We start from the raw sequence: 20,413 nt of genomic DNA, 5'->3' as shown, positions 1-20,413 counted from the left end.
CTCGTTTAGCGCAATGTATTGGTTCCAGACCCGACCGTGATAAGTGAATTTCCTTAGGAAGGAAGGAATGAACGAACGAACTAAGGAAGGAACTAAGGAACTGTTGGTGTGACTTTCAGTATATTCTATTCAGTATATCCCTCATTTAGCCTCATTTAGCGCAATGTATTGGTTCCAGACCCGACCGTGATAAGTGAATTTCCTTAGGAAGGAATGAACTAAGGAAGAAACTAAGGAAGGAAGTAAGGAACTGTTGGTGTGACTTTCAGTATATTCTATTCAGTATATCCCTCATTTAGCGCAATGTATTGGTTCCAGACCCGACCGTGATAAGTGAATTTCCTTAGGAAGGAATGAACTAAGGAAGAAACTAAGGAAGGAAGTAAGGAACTGTTGGTGTGACTTTCAGTATATTCTATTCAGTATATCCCTCGTTTAGCGCAATGTATTGGTTCCAGACCCGACGATAAGTGAATTTCCTTAGGAAGGAAGGAACTAAGGAACTGTTGGTATGACTTTCAGTATATCCCTCATTTAGCGCAATGTATTGGTTCCAAACTCGAGCATTGGTATCGGTTCTAGAAGTGATTTCCTTCTCTCCAAAAATAATCCAAAAGTAAATATGGAGAAAATGTATTTTTATGTGTGTGTGGTGCAGCAGAACAAAAGAGGATATACCGTAGCGTATGATTGTAACATTTATACGAGACACCGATATACAGTACATGACTTTAAAGTTTAAGGTTGACCCTGTCGTGGTACTTCTGGTACGGATCATCCACAAACCAGTTCCTCCTTTTCCAAAATGGGGTTGTCATTTTATCGAGAAGTTTGCACTGCGTTTTATTACAAAAGACGTGCTCCCTCAGACGCTTTCGCCTGGCGGGTTTCTTCTTCCAAAGTTTCTTCTTGTATCCGGCCTTCATTTTGTGGAACAACAAAAGACGTTTAACGACTCAAAGTACAATAAATACAAGCAGTAATAGTAATAGTAATAGTTTCGGATAACCACCTACCTTGCGTCTAATCCACAGGCCGCAGTGCAACCTCATGAACCTCTGGGTCACAGACTTGACAGACTTCCTCTTCCCCTTCTTTACGCTGTAATATGTCAACGTTCTGATGGGCTGCTGCATCAAGGGTGGAAGAAGAGCGGAAACGCTGCAAAACAGTTGGAAAATACAATAACAGTGTAATTATAGTATACTTAATTATGTTGAAACCGGAGAATCCATAAAACAAGCACCCACAAAAGTCAACTGCATGATTGAAATACAGTGAGTTCATTGCCACACTGTAAAAAAAAAAAAAAGGGTGCTCTCCGTTTTCATTCTGCCAAATCCCACCGGCTCCCCCTGGTGGCCATTTTTTTTTGTGGGTGGGGTCCGTAAACTGGCAGCATGTATGTTAGTGTGTGTTTTAGGCATATAAAGCAGCTTACTTCGTTGCATGTGTTATATATAGGGCTGCACGGTGGACTAGTGGTTAGCGCACAGACCTCACAGCAAGGAGACCCGAATTCAATTCCACCCTCCCGCCCTGGAGTTTGCATGTTCTCCCCGTGCATGCGTGGGTTTTCTCCGGGTACTCCGGTTTCCTCCCACATTCCAAAAACATGCTAGGTTAATTGGCGACTCCAAATTGTCCATAGGTATGAATGTGAGTGTGAATGGTTGTTTGTCTATATGTGCCCTGTGATTGGCTGGCCATCAGTCCAGGGTGTACCCCGCCTCTCACCTAAAGACAGCTGGGATAGGCTCCAGCACCCCTCGCGACCCTCGTGAGGATAAGCGGCAGAAAATGAATGAATGAACACGCAAGGCATGCAGAAACTTCGAAAAGAAAAGGAAGGAAGGAAGGAATGAACTAAGGAACACACTAAGGAACGAACGAACTAAGGAACGACAGCTACAAACTAAGGAAGACAGCTGGGATAGGCTCCAGCACACCCCGCGACCCTCGTGAAAAACGGTAGAAAATGATTGAATGAGTGAATTTAATTGCCATTTAGAACCCGCAAGTCATGCTGGGAAGCCCACAAACAGGAAGTAAAACAGTTATGGGTTTGACATGCTAGGTTAAGTGGCGACTCAAAATTGTCCATAGGTATGAATGTGAGTGTGAATGGTTGTTTGTCTATATGTGCCCTGTGATTGGCTGGTCACCAGTCCAGAGTGTACCCTGTCTCTCACCTAAAGACAGCTGGGATAGGCTCCAGCACCCCCGTGATCCTCGTGAGGATAAGCGGCAGAAAATGAATGAATGAACACGCAAGGCATGCAGAAACTTCGAAAAGAAAAGGAAGGAAGGAATGAATGAACTAAGGAACACACTAAGGAACGAACTAAGGAACGAACTAAGGAACGAACGAACTAAGGAACGACAGCTACAAACTAAGGAAGACAGCTGGGATAGGCTCCAGCACACCCCGCGACCCTCGTGAAAAACGGTAGAAAATGAATGAATGAGTGAATTTAATTGCCATTTGGAACCCGCAAGTCATGCTGGGAAGCCCACAAACAGGAAGTAACCCAGTTATGGGTTTGACATGCTATAGGTTAAGTGGCGACTCCAAATTGTCCATAGGTATGAATGTGAGTGTGAATGGTTGTTTGTCTATATGTGCCCTGTGATTGGCTGGCCACCAGTCCAGGGTGAAGACAGCTGGGATAGGCTCCAGCAACCCCTGTGACCCTTGTGAGGATAAGCGGTAGAAAATGAATTAATGTTTTCCTAGAGGGGCTAGCGCACAGGCCTCACAGCTAAAAGACCCCAGTTCAATTCCACCCTCGGACATCTCTGTGTGGAGCTTGCATGTTCTCCCAGTCATTCCCCGTTTTCCTCCCACATTCCAAAAACATGCTAGGTTAATTAGCGACTCCAAATTGTCCATAGGTATGAATGTGAGTGTGAATGGTTGTTTGTCTATATGTGCCCTGTGAGTGGCTGGCGACCAGTCCAGGGTGTACCCCGCCTCTCGCCCGAAGACAGCTGGGATAGGCTCCAGCACCCCATGCAACCCTATAGCGCTATAAAATGAATGAATGTGTGTTATAGTGGAGGTTTTTGGGCCGGCCTTCATAATATTTTCCCCTGAAACCTTTTTTTATTCAAAGCAAATTGTATGTGATGGATTATCTGAGTTAACTATTTACTATTAATTAATGTATGACCCCAAATTAATAACATATGCACGTTTTAAGCTCGAGATTAACACACAGTGTTAATGCACTGAACTGTTAAATGGTTGCCAGTACCGTTGGAGGAGGCCGTGCTGGGGTAGCTGACAGGTTGTTGTCGGCACAGGAGGGTGGATGGAGATGAAGACAGGCTGACACCGTCCGAAGTTAGACAGTTGAGCCGCCTGTGGTGTCCGGCGGGCGCACAGAGACACGGATAGCGGCCTCAGCAGACCTGTCAAGCACAAGGACAACATGTCAACACAGGTATGATGGCCGGCCAACTAGCTAGCTAGCTAGATTTCACTAGCTAGCTAGACGCTAATTGTTAGCTAGCGCAAGAGTGGGTTTCGTGTTGAAGACTTTTTTCCCGTACTCGACGAAATAAAACAGAACTTATTCTCCATGAAAGTTGTAAAGGATAACAAATGTATAAAAGTGACATTGCATACCCGACACCTTCCTTGCTAGGACAGCCGCCATGTTTTCTACTAGCGTTTGACGTCACTACGGAATGTTGGAAGGACAAATTTCCCATTGTGGTTGACTCAACTTGTGTACGACATTTTGCTGTCATCTAGCGGTCATAATTAAATTATCTTATAACCTTATCCTCTATACTTTAATTTTGTTTAACTTTTAATTTTTATCTGTAGTAAACCCTCGTGTCCACGGAAGTCAGCACGGCAGCTAATTGGATGAATGAATGTCACGTGTTTTCAAGAGAGCTTTGCTGTAACTCGGTTTTTTTTGTGCTATTAAAAAATACAGTACAGTACAGTTTCCCCTCACATTTCAGCAATCATTTTAATGGGTATTTTCAAGGACAATACTATAAAATATACTTTATAATATAGTCCCTAGTCTGTGTACAGCTTGTATAGCAGAATGGTTGTACTGTCAAGTTGTCTAAATAAGTGAGTACACCTCACTGTGAACATGTCCAAAGTGTCAATATTTAGCATCACTTTCTATATCAGAATGCCACAGTACATCAATAAAAGGCAGCACTCGTGCAGCCACAGACCATGACACCACTAGATTTCACTGTAGGCAAGAAAGACACTTAATAAGATGAAGGTCTAACTATTGTTTATTTTTTGAAAACATACATAATCTTAAAAAAAGCAGATGAAAAACAACAATGAAATGCATTAAAACAAGCCCCAGTTTTCATGAAGGAATGGAATTAGCTGGTGGATGCACACACGAGTCTACAGCCCGAATTCAAGTGCAAAGAAATCAATTATTCCAGTAAAAAGTGCTTTTCATGTACAATATTTCACAGGTGGTGAACCATAAAGGCACTCGAAGGCATCAGTAAGTGTCAGTCATCAAACGGTGTTCCTTCCATCCATTCACCAGCCGGCATACACAGGCTCTGCATCGCCAGGAATCCCATAGTAGCGACCTTGAGGCCTCTCTTTGCGTAACAATGGCGCTCGGGACACTGTCAGCTCGCCATCAGGGTCTCTCATTTTGCGTAGGACCATTAGAGTAATAAAGAGCAGAGCGACTGAAAGCAAAAAAAAAAAGGATGCAATTAAGACCTGCTGCAGTAATCATAACAACGTGACACACTCATGAGTCCCATTTCTTAGTTTGACAAAATGATGTGCAGCTGACCCCCCCCCCCCCCTCCTACGTACCTCCTCCTCCAATAACTAACAAAGCAATGGTAACCGGAGCTAATTCACAAGTGTCCCCCGCTTTACGGAAGAAAGTCTCCATGCAGTAGCCGGGAGCTGAGCTGCCCTGAGGACAGAAGGCATCACTGGGGCAACGAATGGGGTTCACGTCTGGACTCTGGAAAGAATAATAGACAGTGTTAGCGAGCTTTGCAACCATACACTCAATGGCAACAACGAACGAGTAAACATTCTGTGTTTCCAAAGGTAATTATGCTGTGTTGGCACTGTCACTGTCATAGAATATTCATAAAACAACTATTATGGTTTCTAATGATGTAGAAGTGTACTGCATCATACTGAGAGACAGACACATTTGTGCCATTAATCCTTTAGATCAGTGATTCCCAAAGTGTGGGCCGTGGTGGTACTGCAGGTGGGCTATGAGGTCATTAAAAATATAATAAATTTTTTGCAAATATTATTTTTAAAAACTTTTATTGTAAAATATTTAAAGCATGATAAAAAAATGTATAGGCCTAAGTAATAACCTATTGCGTGTTATTTAAATTTAAATTAATTTAAATTTTAATCAATTATTCTTCTTATTATTATTAACAACAACAATAATAATAAGCAGCGTGGAAAATTGGTAATATTTGAATTAGACATTTTCATATTACATATAATTTAAATTAATTTAAATTTAATTTAAATTTAAATTAATTTAAATTTATAGCTGAGTATTTATTTAATATTGTAAAATATTTAATGCACGATTAAAAAACATTTATAGACCTAAGTAATAATCTATTGCATGTAATTTAAATTTAAATTAATTTAAATTTTAATTTTAATCAATTATTCTGTTATTATTATTATTATTAACAATAATAGTAATAATAATAATAAGTGGGGTGGAAAATTGATATTTGAATTAGACATTTTCATATTACATATAATTTAATTATTTAAATTTAAATTAATTTAGATTTATAGCTGAATATTTATTTAATATTGTAAAATATTTAATGATTAAAAAACATTTATAGGCCTAAGTAATAACCTATTGCGTGTAAATTAAATTTAAATCAATTTTAATTTTAATCAATTATTCTTGTTATTATTATTATTATTATTAACAACAACAACAACAATAATAATAATAAGCGGCGTGGAAAATTGATAATATTTGAATTAGACATTTTCATATTACATATATTTTATCCATCTATCCATTTTTTATACTACTTATTATCAGGTTTACAGATGGACTGGAGCCTATCCCAGTTGACTTTGGGCAAGAGACAGGTTCAACCTGGACTGGTTACCAGTCAGTCATGGGGTCCAGGCTTTGTCCATGTTGCTGGCTGTATTTCCAATATCTTCCTACATGCAAGATTCTTGCTCTCGTATTGGACCTCATGGGATTGTGGAAGTGGTTGTGAAATGCAGTGGTTAGTGGCTAAGTGTGAAGCACTGACTGGGCAATAGTGATCTTCTGGGCAGACATCACAGTTCTCTTGGCCCCAGTGAATCTGGAAGGATCCGCTGCCACAGATCTGACACATAGTCTGGCGAGGAGCCTTGTGCATCCCTGTCCGAAATAACATCTTATCAACAGGATGATTATGGGCTGAGAGGACCAAATGAGAGCCATGTTGTTTGTAAACATACCTGGCCGACACGGTGTGCAAACCCGAGCTGCAGACTGTAGTGCCTCTGACCCTCCAGGACAGGTCTGACACTGGGAGCAACCAGAGGAGCTGTCAGAGAAGGAGCAACATGTTTGCAAGATGATTCAAATGTTATGAAGACACATGTGATGCTCCATCCATCCATCTTTTATGCCGCTTATCCTCACTAGGGTCGCGGTTATGCTGGAGCCTATCTCAGCTGTTTTTGGGGGAGAGGCGGGGTACACCCTGGACTGGTTGCCAGCCAATCACAGGGCATGTGATGCTCTTAAAGGGTAATTTCACCAGCACTGACGTTGATAGCAAATCTCCACGCTGCTGATGATCAATTTCTTTACATTTCAGAAGGCAGAGGCTTCAAGATAAGCAACCTACTTGCAAAAGCTCCCCTGTGCGCATGGTGAGCATGAAGTGGAACTGTGTAGAGATGAGAAGAAACCTGAAAGCAGCGCAAACACGGTTAGCAGTGTCATGCAAAAACATCTTCACCGTGAAACTCAACGCAACCCTGAACAAGATACAGTAAAGTCTGGTTATATCGATATCGGTTAAAACGAATTACTACTTATTACGATACGGCAAATTTCTAGTCTTTTATGATATAATTAGCTCCGTTAGTACGATACACGGTTATTATGATAATCCGGTTACTAGGATGCCCTTTTCATCTCCCGCCAGCCAATTTGGTCTGCTTATATCGATACAAAAGCAGCTTAAATCAATCTTTGCTTAAGGATTTCAATACCAAAAAAGAACACGGCGAACGGCTGATTCCAGTCAACTTTATTTTTCACACTTCCACCACCAGAGTGCAGCACACACAGCGGAAAACACCCGTCCCTCGCGCCTGCCCCTCCGGGTGGCAACACCTTCCCTATCGATAGTTCCGGGGTGAATTATGTCCCGGTAACCGGTAATCACTACAGCGTAAGTTTATTTTTATTTACTGTAGTACAAAATTTATTGTAGTACAAAAGCATGCTAGATACGCAATCCATGAACTCAAAGAGAAAATTACATGCCATATCAAAGATCCGCCCACTTTTAATGCAGTTCGGCGCAGGATCGGATATATGGATAGTCCGGTTATATCGGTATTTTTTCAGACTCCCGAGAATATCGATACAACGAGACTTTACTGTACGTATAGAAAAGGGGGTTGGGGGGCTTGAGGGTTAGAATCAGGGCCATGAAATGACACCAGACCAGACGGGTTAGAATCAGGCCCATGAAATGACACCGGACCAGACTGCAAAATCAGTTCAACAAACCAAGTCGGTGCTTATAGAGGATCTATAGTGTTAACATATTGCTTCTGCTGTCATTCATGACCTTATTTATGAAGTGAAGTTTAGTTCATTTGGTGAAGTAAATAGATACAGTAAGTTGGAATTTTGTGTCTGAAAATACGCAATGAATAAAATAATTAAAATAAGCAATCATTTAGCATACGTCACGGCTCAGCAAATGCATTACCTGGGGAGCAACTTGCACATCTGTCTGCACCGGTGTTGTTGTTGAAGGATCCGGCAGGGCAAGGGAGACACAATGGGCTTCCGGTGAAGCTGCATAGTCATGGTAAATCACATCGGAAGATGTTGGCTTTAATAAAGCCAACTCAGCAAAGTAGATCAAGTTTGTTTTTCCAGCTCACATGTTTGCATGGTTGGAATTCATAGAGCTCAATAATAACTGCCCCTCCGGCAAATCAAAGAATGGTCACAAGGGATGACTATGAGAACCAGCAATGCCAACATTATTACTGTAGGAACGTAAGATGAACTTGAACGTTGATTTAATAACACTGCTCTGTATCATATATAAATACATAATGGAAAGAAAGAAAAACAGTGATGGAGTTTGTATGGCACAGTAATGCAAAATTGTGAGAGATCCTACTTCATGTAGAAGCCTTGTCGGCAGGGAAGGCACTGCTGCTGCCCAGACAGTGGTTGATAGAAGCCAATGGTGCATGGTAGACACGCTCCAGGAAATAGACAGAGCCCAAGCTGAGGGCAGCATGAACACAGCAGGGTGCCTTGGGATGAATTGGCAAATATCAGCATCTACGCTTTGGTAGTAATATACATGGAGATAATACACACTCACCATTGTCGTACTGTGACCCGGGGGCACAAGACTCACAGGTGGAAGTGTTGAACGCAGAGCAGCTGGAGGTGGTGCTGGTGCTGACAGGAGCAGGAGTTGGTGTCACAGCAGTGCCATTCTCCAACAGAGTGGTGGTGAGGGCTGCCGGAGTGGGTGTGGTCTGACTCAGCACCACGCCTGCAACACAAATATGATGGGACTATTAAGTGGTGGAGGTTAGCGAGTCGAGTGGTTAGCGTGCAGACCTCACAGCTAGGAGAACCGAGTTCAATCCCACCCTCGGTCCCTCGCATGTTCTCCCCGTGCATGCGTGGGTTTTCTCCGGGTACTCCGGTTTCCTCCCACATTCCAAAAACATGCTAGGTTAATTGGCGACTCCAAATTGTCCATAAATATGAATGTGAGTGAGAATGGTTGTTTGTCTATATGTGCCCTGTGATTGGCTGGTGACTAGTCAGAGTGTACATAGACAGCTGGGATAGGCTCCAGCACCCTTCGCGACCCTCGTGAGGATAAGCGGCAGAAAATGAATTAATGAACTCGCAAAGCATGCAGAAAATTCGAAAAGAAGAGGAAAGAAGGATGGAAAGAAGGAAGGAATGAACTAAGGAACGAACTGAGGAACGAACTAAGGAACGAACTAAGGAACAAACGAACTAAGGAACGAACGAACTAAGGAACGAACAAACTAAGGAACGAACGAACTAAGGAACGAACGAACTAAGGAACAAACGAACTAAGGAACAAACGAACTAAGGAACTGTTGGTTTGACTTTCAGTATATCCCTCATTTAGCGCAATGTATTGGTTTCAGACCCGACCGTGATAAGTGAATTTCCCTAGGAAGGAAGGAACTAAGGAACAAACTAAGGAACGAACAAACTAAGGAACTGATGGTTTGACTTTCAGCATATCCCTTGTTTAGCGCAATGTATTGGTTTCAGACCCGACTGTGATAAGTGAATTTCCTTAGGAAGGAAGGAAGGAACGAACTAAGGAACGAACTAAGGAACGAACGAACTAAGGAACTGTTGGTTTGACTTTCAGTATATCCCTTGTTTAGAGCAATGTATTGGTTTTCAGACCCGAACATGAAGAAGGAAGTATGTGACACAAACAAAACAATATGATTCCGTCCATAGCAATAGCAATGGCTACTTCCATTAGAATGATGTTGACATTTTGCAATAAAACTACATATTCAACATAAACAGCGAGACCAGCACAGCAAGTAAATAAGTAAATCAGCGAGACAAGAGGGCACATTGTGCGTGTAATCACATTAGCCATGTGCTTGAGAGCCATGAGTGGGAGCGATCTTCCTCAAGAAAAGGATTTATTCAGCGAGAGGAGGGGAGTCATGTGCTTTCTAGCCTTGCCTGCATTTCTCAAAGTCTTAGGATTTATTAATAAACAGCAGACAAAAATAATGACAAGTAAAAATCATGGGGTACAAATGGCCCAACATGAGTATAAATTGGTTTAAAGCACAGAAAATTGATGGAAAACTTAGTAATATAAAAAATGTGCACATATGCAAAAGTGAGTTTTTGCCACCATTTTCACTGATTACCAGCAGGAAAACATGTGTCGTCAGTTAACATGAGTGTATTGTATCTGAATAATAATAATAATAATAATAATAAATGACTCACCTACGAAGCAAAAGGCAGAGATAAGGAGCAGAGGATCCAGACGGTCCATCCTCCTCTAATGGTCCACTTCTCTTCTCCTGACAAAGTTCATCTACAGCATCTCTTCCTTGACAAATCACTGACAGCTATGTTCATTTTTTTTTTTTTTTTAGAGAACGTCAGTGAAGCTCGTTTGAGGTGGGACCAGTCCACTCCTCAGCGTCATATGACAAAGTACACATCATGTGATTTTGCTTTACAGGGAGAAAAAAAATGGGAGCAAAATTTGCTGAATGAGGATTGTTTTTACGCAAGGCCTCCAGGAGAGGCGCTAATGTGCACGCTAAAGAGCTTCCCAGCAGTTGAGCTCTTCTAAGAATAATCCAGGAAGCTATTTTCTTTCTGACCCCCACATAATTCACAATGCCGCCTACAGAGAACATACTAACTCATTATTTGTAAAATCACAAATACTTCAACTTGGTGATATAGTTCATCTTCAAACAGCTAAAATAATGCATAAGGCTAAAAACAACCAATTACCTAAAAATGTCATCACTATATTGACAGTTATTGTATGGTCATATCACCTCGTACTTTGGTACGAGGTGCATTATTAAAAAAAAACTGTATTATGGAAAGCAGGAAGTGAACAAATGTAACAGTTACTGATTGTAAAAGTACCAGATGGAGGGGTAGGATTTAATAATCTTTGCTTCTTCCTACTCCTTTTAACTGTGAACTGATTATGTGATGCACTCAATTGTAATCTGATGCATGTTCAAATAAAATAAAACCATTAAAAAAAAATAAATAAAAATAAAAATAAATTAAAAAAAAAAATAAAATAAACTTTAATTATATTAGAAAGGCAGGAAGTGAACAAATGTAGCAGTTACTGATTGTAAAAGTACCAGATGGAGGGGTACGATTTAATAAGCTTTGCTTCTTCCTACTCCTTTTGGACATGTGGAACTGGGAACTGATTATGTGATGCATTCAATTGTAATCTGATGCATGTTCAAATGAAATAAAACCATTAATATTACCAATACCACATGCAGGCGTGGTTTATTTATTTTGTGCTGAAATAGGCATTAAAGATTATAAAATGTTTGTTTTGCTATATTTATCATATGTACTTGTGTCCTTTGTATTATATTGTAGGAGCGGTCCATTGAAAATGACTACCTTATTCATCTACATACCGTAAGTACTGCATTTTTACACCACTGTAATAAAGTATTGTTAATCAAAACTGAATACTGTATTATCTTTGAGGGTCTTTTCCCTCGATGTAGTCTTCCAAGCGCTTCTCCAAGTCCTCCCAATTTATCTTCTGTATCCCATCCTATCAAAAGGAGATAAAGATATTTGCAGTGACCATCTTAACACTGGTACAGACAACAAGTGATTTATTATGGTGGATTTCATGCTCACTGTTCTGTGCGTCTCAGTCGTGTGTGTTGCTGCCTGCTTCGGTAGTTTAACCTTGATGCTTTCACTTTGCCTCACTTTTTGGCACTCTTGCTTCATCTCTTCAATCTTCTTCTGCAAGGCCAAGACCTTCTTGTCCTGAGTTGCCGTCTTCTGCAATCGGAGCTTAGCTTGTTTCTCGTCGTCTTTCCTGCAATGTAAGAAATAGCAGGAATTGGTGTCCCGTTTTTGGGCTTTTCCAATTTCAGTCATTCAGCTGACCTGATGGCAGCCGCCTTTGCCATGGCTCTAGTCTGGAGCTCGATGGTGCCCATGTTTTCCAACAGCAGCTGCTTCTTCCGCTGCTTCTCCACCTGGATGTACTCTCGCTTCTTCTGCTTTTCATTCATCTCTGCTTCCTTCGTGAGGAACAGACGCTCCTTCAGCTCAGCGTAGGACATCTCTCCAAGTAGCTCATGACCTGCAATCTGACATAAGAAGTAAACCATAACACATTAAGTCTTATCTTTACATTCATGTGATCCATGTGATGCATGTCACCTCCGTGTCATCAAATGTTTTGCCTCGAAGGTTACGAAGACATTCCATGGTGTGCGTTTCATTGATGATGTCCAACCTCCTGCTGAGCGCTGCCTGGGCTTCCTCTTGTGCTTGACGAAGAAGCTCATGATTGTGCTGTGAGAATTCTTTGACTGTGAAATAAAACGTTTTTTTTCATCACTGAAAAAAAAAATTATCCCATTGGTAAATCGAAATTACGAGATAGGAAAGTCGAAAATTACGAGATAAAAAGTCAAAATTACGAGATAAAAAGTCAAAATTTTGAGGGGAAATTCATGAGCTTTCAAGAACTACAACAACTATTCGACCTGGACGAAAACGATTATTTTAGCTACATACAAATGAGAAATTAATATGACAGGAAAACAAAATTCCGGATGAATAGAAGAAGACATGGGCTGATTCAAATGGCAATGTCTGCCTATAAATCAAAAACTACGAAGATAGCATCCACACTATATAAAAATATAATGGAGGGAAAGGCAAATACTCATTATATTAAAGAAAAATGGGAAAAAGAGCTCAAAACAAACATTACAGAAACTGAATGGTTGGGTATGATTATGGCCCAAAAAGACCACAACATCATCTCCGGTCTGGAGGGAGCATTGCTGGAAGAATATAATTAGATTTTTCATTACACCGGAAAATAAACAAAAATATGTTAAGGTTACCCAGCCATGCTGGCGTCACTGTGGTACAGCCAATGTCAACCATTCACATGTGTTTTGGTTCTAGTATAAAGTATATAAAAAAAAAAATTTTGAGATAAAAAAGTCAAAATTATGAAATACCAACTGCGCATGTGCCGTCTTTTTCCACAGTCGTCTTCATCACTTGGCAAAAATGGCTAGACAGTTGCGAACAGCCACATCCCTTTTATTATTTCGATGCCTCAAAATTATTTTTGCTTGGTAAAATTCCATGTGAATTCACCAGTAAATGAAGTATTTCATCACTTGTAAAGCCACACTTAAAGTACTCATCCGTGTACTCACAATCCATGTCTGAACAGGAGAGAAGAAGCTGCTGCTGTGACTCTTCTACGAATTTTTATCTCATTATTATGACTTTCTATCTCATAATTTCAACTTTCTTATCTCAAAATGTTGACATTTTATCTCGTTATTTCGACTTTCTATCTCGAAATTTCGACTTACCATTGGGATCAATTTTTTTTTCAGTGGCAGAAATGAGCATCCATACAATCGGGGAAAAAGAATGGTGTAAAAAATAAATGTGCTTACCAACACTTTGTTTGAATTTCTTCACCTTCTCTTTCACTTTTATGGTGTTCTTATGACCCTCCACCACTTTTTGCACCAGGTCTTTCTTTTCTTTTTCTTCCTCCAACCTTTTCTGCTCATTTTTCTGACAGCGTTTGGCTGTCTGCAAGAAAGCCAATATTAAAAACGGCTAAATTGTAACCTGCAGAACTGTTATTATGTCCATTATATTTTGTAATGTAAGCGTAAAGGTGACTATTGGGGTGTTGTTTGACGTCTAGTGGACTCTAATAATGTTAAAAAACTTATTGACCGTATTTTCCGGACTATACGTAAGTCGCATTTTTTTTTCATAGGTTGGCTGTTCCTGCGACTTATACTCCGGAGCAACTTATAAATGAAAAAACTTTGTTACATAAACACTGGACACCTTTTCTGTTCATGTTTATTTTTTGTGTAGCAGAATAACCATTGTGTTAGCATATCTTACACCTATTCAGCTTGTTCTCTATTCTTTTATTGTTAGAACTTGCCTTCCAAGAGGACGTAATGTCTGTTTTGGTTAAGTAGTTTGGAAAATAAATTACCTGCAAAAAATGCGACTTATACTACAGTGCGACTTATGCATATGTTTTTCTACCTAATTGTGCATTTTTGGCCTTGTGAGACTTATACTCCGGAGCGACTTATAGTCCAGAAAATACGGTATATAATTCTGAACATACAGTGGCTATAGAGTAAAAATAAAAAGCCCACTCCTGTATAATATGATGGAAGAATGCCCTTTTTTTGCGTTTTTTTCCACCTAATTATGCATTTTTGGCCTTGTGCGACTTATACTCCGGATTGACTTATAGTTGAGATAATACGGTAGATGGTTGTAAACAGGTTTTCTATTCTCTAACATCATAAATATTTCATTTATGAATAAGGAATCATACTTGGAAGAAATTCACTTATCACAGTCCTGTCTGGAACCAGTTAACCACGATAAATAAGGGATTGCTGCGGGACTGTGTTTGACTTTAGAGGTTCAGAAGTAATGGTAATGGTAATGGTTTTATTTCATTTGAACATGCATCAGATTACAATTGAATGCATCACATAATCAGTTCACAGTTCCACGTGTCCAAAAGGAGTAGGAAGAAACAAAGCTTATTAAATCCTACCCCCCCCCCCCCCCATCTGGCACTTTTACAATCAGTAAGTGTTACAAGTGTTACATTTGTTCACTTCCTGCTTTCCATAATATAATTTAATTTGATTTAATTGTATTTTTTTATTTAAAAAAATGTTTTTCATTTTTTTTCATGGTTTTATTTCATTTGAACATGCATCAGATTACAATTGAATGCATCACATAATCAGTTCACAGTTCCACATGTCCAAAAGGTGTAGGAAGAAGCAAAGCTTATTAAATCCTACCCCTCCATTTGGTACTTTTACAATCAGTAACTGTTACATTTGTTCACTTCCTGCTTTCCAAAATACAGTTTATGGGTTTTTTTTTTTTTTGATAATGTACCTTGTACCGAAGTATGAGGTGATATGACCATCCAGTGACATAATGGGTACCATAGTAACCATCAATATTGTGATATATATATATATATATAGCACATCATGACTGGTTCAAGACTCTTCATCCTTGTATTTAGCAAACATCAACTGCTTGTATTGTTTCTTGAATTGGCTCATCGTTGTGCATTGTTTGAGGTCCTTACTCAATCCATTCCATAGTTTGATTCCACATACTGAAATGCTATGGCTTTTTAACGTAGTCCTAGCATAGAAGTGTTTCAAATTTAGTTCTTCCCTAGATCATATTTCTCCTCTCTACAGTACAGAAGTACATCCATAAACATTATAAAACACTCAAAAGAGATTTTGCTGTATTTACCTACCTCAACTTTTTTAAGCTGAGCAGCCTTCTTGTTCCGTTCTATGGCTTGCGTGCGGGCCAAAGCGGCTTGCCAGTGGCTGAGAATGACTTCGGCGTGCTTCAGCTCAATTTTGGCCCACCTGTCGTGATGTTCTTTCTCAAGTATTTCTCTCTGCTTCTGAAGCAAGGCCGAGGGCTCATGCGCCCCCTCTGCCAAATTCTCTATTCTAGATACATTGAGAAAAAAGGTGCAGTTTATGGTAATTTTATTGAAACAAAACACACTACGCAATTATGCATATCGCATGAAATGCGTCTGCACCTCTGCAGCTCTTCTTCCACATGGCGATCATATAGAGCTCGCCGCCTTAGCATAGCTGCAGTGTTGAGTTTGATAGGAGGGATGCTCTAATAAAAGAGGAAAATGTGAAGTGAGTTAATATTGTACTGAATTCTCATCCCCTGATTTTGTCTAACTGTTGGTAAAATAAGGTATTCTCACCTTAAAGAAAGGAGGATCAAGGGCATGAATTGAATCAAACTGAAGTCTTGAGTCCAAATCTTCACTTATCTGTTTCAGCACTCTCTGCAATACACATGTATAGTCGAAATTAGCTAAAGTGTAATGTTTCTGTCTTAGAATAGAATACTTTTATTGCCATTAGGGTTGTCCCGGTACAACCTTTTCACTCCCAATCTGATACCGATATTGCGACATCGAATGTCATCCGATACTGATATCAATCTGATATAAAGACGCACCACAAAGTTAGTGGCAGCAATGCAGAATATAGTGAGCTTCATGTTGCTCAATTAAGCATTAAAACCAGACTTTACACACCACTGACGTCATCTTTTCTGTTAAAGCCAATGACTTCTTGTCATGTCGATTCAAATGCACAATGAGTTTGGTCGTGTTAATCAGAACATGACAAGTGTTGCACTAAAAAAAGACGTCTCCGACCTACATTTACAACTTAAATTTTGGTATTTGTTCCACAAAACCGGATTAATTTCTTCAAACAGTTAGCTATTATCATTTTGTTTCTTGTCTGAATTGGACTGAGTTTGTCGTCCAATCAGATTTTAGTATCTATGTGTCGCCATGTTAATCTAATCTGACCAGAGCCTTCACATTTAGAATTGCTGGCTCATGTCATATAACAGCTATTAGCAATGGCGCTTTTTTTATTATTTTTTTTTTTTTTTGCCAATCAGGCAAGCAAGCCGGCTCACAGTGAGAGCAGCACTTCTCCGTCCTCTGATTGGTTGATCAGACCAAAAGTGTTCCTCAAAACAAGTTACGCCCACAATGACTGAATGAGGAGAAATCGACATCTCTAGACAATAATGTTTTTTTTCAATTTTATTATTATTGTTATAATGCATTTTGTATATTATGATGATTTGTTTAATTGTGATGTGACAGTGATGGTATTAAGAGGTGGATTGGGATTGGCTTAAGTCCTCACTGAAAGCCTACAAATGTAATACAGTAAACCTCGGATATATCGGATTCAATTGTTCCCACTGGTTTTGTCCGATATAAGCGAAATCCGTTATATGCGTATACCGGAAAATGTCCGTTTTACGCATATATCGGATTTATATCCGGTATATACGTAAATCGGATTTTATCCGTTATAAAAAGGCACTTCCTTGACTATGTTTCCAATGTACCTGGACTGGGCAATGAAAAGAGACGTAAGGTAATGAGAATTTAACTTTATTGGACTCTGAGCATAACAAATTGTTAATTAAGCTAGGCCCTGTTACGCCCGTCAGGCCTACGTTATTTCCAATAGTGAGGTTAAGATCTCATTCACTGCTGTGCTAGTATTATTGACGTCACTCACTTTTATATTTGTCCTAAATCTGGAGCCAGGAGAAAGACACGATGCGGCCATCCGATATATGCGAGGGAAATTGGAACGGGACTGGAGATTTTGTCCGAAATAGGCGGAATCCGTAAAAAAAAAAAAATCTGATATATACAATGAATTTTTATTGGAAATGCATTACAGAAAAATTGGTTCTTTTTTATCTGTCCGTTGTGAGCGAATTTCCGATATATCCGAGTCCGATATAGCCGAGGTTTACTGTATATACGCAAGCGTACGCAAATATATCCACGATATCAACAACTGCACCGTCACATCACTATCAGTATAGCATAGGGCAGTATTTACGTGTTCTGTGCAAACAGCAGTTCTATGCTTATTACCTTCAATTCAATAAGTGCAATGTCATTTTTGTCTGCACTATGGACAGCACATACAATACTTCCTACCTGTGTGAGGTCAGACTTCTTCAGATATGCAAATCTGAACTGTGTCATATTGGCCTTGTGCATTAGCGCCTGTGGGGGGAAAGAAATACGGTATGACAACACAGTCTATGAAAAACTATGTTGTAATATGTTTTTCATATGTATTTTTCTTCTGATAACAGATTAAATGTACCTCACTCATTTGACGGTTCCTTTGCTTGATCTCTTCTAAGATCTGGATCTCCTTTGGAGTATTGTAAGTGCTGTTTGGTACCTGTAAAAAGTAAACATGTTATGTGAAGTCATGTGGCTTCACATAAATGAAATCGTACACATAATGAGACTGACCGGTTTGTATTTTTCCTCAACAGGGCTGCACTTCGGCTTAGGTGGAGATGGTACTTTGGGTTTAACAAATGAGAACCCCTCAAGCTTAGTCGTCGTGCAAGGAGCTTTTTGTTGCCGCATCCCTCCTGCTTCTTTGGCGGCAAGCTTCTCCAAGAGTGTCTCGATCTGAAAACACTTCCTATAAGACAAAAGACAGAAAGCGTTCCATGTCTTGAAAATATTGTTTTAAAACTTTTTTGCAATGACTGTACTTATTTTATTACCCCAGCAGAGGATCAATCCAGTGCTCTTTCACATACGCAGTATCATAGATGCTATTCCACTCATCCTGTATCCAAGTGGTGAGGTTTGTGAAGAAGAAACTCAGAAACTACAATCAATAACATATAATATAAATATACACTGCACCATAAATATTTGTCTTGTCAATGCAGCATTACTCTTACGTTGTGCATTTTCTTAATATCCAGAGATTTGACGATGTTGCTGAAATCCTGAAGCCCAAGTTCATCAAAGTAGAATATAGTGAGGTAACAGATCACTACAAACAACACAAACAAATCAACTGTAAGTCATTTTTATTTAAAGGAAAAACAAACGTGTAATTGTTTAAACATACCAACAAAATGACTGTGGTAACATTTTGATATGAGTTTTCCACCCTGGCCGTAGAAGGGATCGACAACTACATGCAGTAGTTTCTTGTACTCAGTGCATCCGGAGACAAGATCAAGAATGAACTTCATATGCTGAGGTTCCATATTCTACAAAATGCATGCAGCAAAGGTGAGATCTCTTACTACTTGTATTACTTTGTATATCAAAACACCATAAAACCACTTTTGTAATGACAATACCATACTTGGTTACCTGCAGATCCTTGGCTGCCTCTTCAATAAAGTCATCCAAACTCTGTTCCCCAGCATTAAACTTATCCAACAGCTCGATAGCCTGTTTCACAAGTGCCGCGTTGTTTTGTGCCATTTTCCATTAACACAAGGAAATCCCGTTTGTGATGAATTCAACATAAATCAGAATGGTTATAAAATGTCCAATACATTTTTTTTGCTTTACACACATGTAAGGAATGACGGTACATTTAGCGACGTATGCGTAAATTGCCCACGGTGGTGGGATGTCGTATATATCAATGACGTACCGTATGACATATTTATTGTTACGTAAAATACGTAAAATATTGCGCCGCCTTCGAGTTCAATCAATTTTGGTTTACGTATTGATATTTTCGAGTCAACAACCACAAAGTCGATATATTAGCTCGGATTTAGTTTCAGTATAAAAATGTCTATGTCTATATTTGTTGTTGAAATTGTTGTTGAAATAAATCCTGTAGGTTGGACCAGATTGGTCAACATTGTGACAGCAGCACGAGACGACGTCATTAGGAAGTACAAGTTTGACGTGAATGTCGTCAACTTCGGTTTAGTCATTCAATGAACACAGGCAGAAAACATAATTAGTCGTTATCCTCCGAATATGTCTACTTTGTTGGGGTGTTTGGACCGTATTTACCGTACAGTTTGTTTTTTTTTTCTCCCTACCTGTAACGCTAGCTATCTTGTAGCATCCAAAAGATGGCTGTCACGAGGGTACCACCGAAGAAGACATGCTGTGGTGAAGGAACTAGCAAAACACGGTAAAGTTTTTAAAATAACTTTATTTATAACAAACTGTCAAAACAGTATTTGGATAACATGTTTTGGTATGCTGCTTAGTACATTACGCTCCATTCGTAAATTATATGTTAACCGTCATAGATTTTAAAATAATTAGAGAATGTGATTGCGCGTTGGTGATGCCATTTGGTAAGATCAAACACGCACCAAACGTCTAATTATAATACACTGATGATGTCACCCCTTATGTTGTGCCCCTTGTGCAGGTGCGTATGTAGACATTTGGGGATCCACATCCTTGTGCTGCACTGACAAAAGTATTTATTTTAATTAAAATTTGTACAGGTGAGTGTGATTTAGACCACATCTTAATCGCCATGTTTGTATATGTTATATGTTAACACAACTTGTAACTTTTCAAAATTGGATGTGCCAGCATGTGCTGCTTGAGATTGGAGATTGTTATATTATGCTGTGATGCAGTCTTGAAACTATTTGTATTGTAATTTTAAGCACATGAATTAAGACTAAAACACTAATATGTACTATCAATTGAAGAAAAATATTATCCCATTTTATGAGGCGTTTGAGGGCCCCTGGAATAGGATATTTGGATTGCTATATTATGCTGTGATGCAGTCTTGAAACTATTTGTATTGTAATTTTAAGCACATGAATTAAGACTAAAACACTAATATGTACTATCAATTGAAGAAAAATATAATCCCTTTTTATGAGGCGTTTGAGGGCCCCTGGAATAGGATATTTGGATTGCTATATTATGCTGTGATGCAGTCTTGAAACTA

The 20,413-nt window shown here is 39.4% G+C and overlaps 4 protein-coding genes across 6 annotated transcripts in view; 1 reads left to right on the top strand and 3 right to left on the bottom strand.

The window, feature by feature from the left end:
• The window catches only part of reep1 (receptor accessory protein 1), a 34,246-nt gene extending 15,342 nt beyond the window's left edge, over positions 1–18,904 (top strand). The window contains exons 7-8 of one of the 2 annotated variants that reach the window (XM_078795999.1): positions 10,421–10,481; positions 17,994–18,904. In XM_078795999.1, the coding sequence (XP_078652125.1) occupies positions 10,421–10,481; positions 17,994–18,042 (110 nt within the window). In that variant the 3' untranslated portion in view covers positions 18,043–18,904. Of the gene's footprint in view, positions 1–10,420; positions 11,392–17,993 lie in introns of those variants that run through there. The other variant, XM_078795998.1, reaches the window with a different exon arrangement.
• mrpl35 (mitochondrial ribosomal protein L35) lies at positions 686–3,797 on the bottom strand. The gene is made up of 4 exons (XM_058090806.2): positions 3,632–3,797; positions 3,258–3,414; positions 1,017–1,161; positions 686–920 (listed from the first exon to the last, which is right to left on the bottom strand). Exons 1-4 carry the CDS (start codon positions 3,660–3,662, stop codon positions 732–734), a joined length of 522 nt encoding a protein of 173 aa, XP_057946789.2. The 5' UTR covers positions 3,663–3,797; the 3' UTR covers positions 686–731.
• On the bottom strand, positions 4,277–10,760 carry LOC131140403 (uncharacterized). Its single transcript, XM_058090801.2, has 9 exons — positions 10,269–10,760; positions 8,614–8,790; positions 8,404–8,542; positions 7,981–8,069; positions 6,880–6,943; positions 6,485–6,573; positions 6,292–6,404; positions 4,829–4,985; positions 4,277–4,695 (listed from the first exon to the last, which is right to left on the bottom strand). Exons 1-9 carry the CDS (start codon positions 10,315–10,317, stop codon positions 4,538–4,540), a joined length of 1,035 nt encoding a protein of 344 aa, XP_057946784.2. The 5' UTR covers positions 10,318–10,760; the 3' UTR covers positions 4,277–4,537.
• LOC131140402 (cilia- and flagella-associated protein 99-like) lies at positions 11,104–19,612 on the bottom strand. Of its 2 annotated transcripts, XM_058090800.2 has the most exons (16): positions 19,533–19,612; positions 18,841–18,921; positions 18,590–18,734; positions 18,417–18,511; positions 18,234–18,340; positions 17,971–18,148; positions 17,816–17,896; positions 17,644–17,712; positions 15,856–15,939; positions 15,676–15,761; positions 15,376–15,580; positions 13,493–13,634; positions 12,225–12,376; positions 11,946–12,151; positions 11,688–11,874; positions 11,104–11,598 (listed from the first exon to the last, which is right to left on the bottom strand). In XM_058090800.2, the coding sequence occupies exons 3-16, from the start codon at positions 18,729–18,731 to the stop codon at positions 11,518–11,520; spliced, it is 1,815 nt and encodes a 604-aa protein (XP_057946783.2). In that variant the 5' UTR covers positions 18,732–18,734; positions 18,841–18,921; positions 19,533–19,612; the 3' UTR covers positions 11,104–11,517. The 2 variants fall into 2 exon arrangements, with proteins under 2 accessions (XP_057946783.2, XP_057946782.2); XM_058090799.2 differs by lacking the exon at positions 19,533–19,612 and having other exon boundaries at positions 18,841–19,185.
• Between the last annotated feature and the right edge of the window lie 801 nt (positions 19,613–20,413).

The sequence above is a fragment of the Doryrhamphus excisus genome, linkage group LG14 (assembly GCF_037039965.1).
Source record: "Doryrhamphus excisus strain RoL-2023G ecotype Guam linkage group LG14, RoL_Dexc_Guam_v1.1, whole genome shotgun sequence".
In the NCBI taxonomy this organism is placed as follows: Eukaryota; Metazoa; Chordata; class Actinopteri; order Syngnathiformes; family Syngnathidae; genus Doryrhamphus; species Doryrhamphus excisus.
Note: the sequence above shows the minus strand (reverse complement) of the source record. Positions and strands in the feature narration are given on the sequence as shown.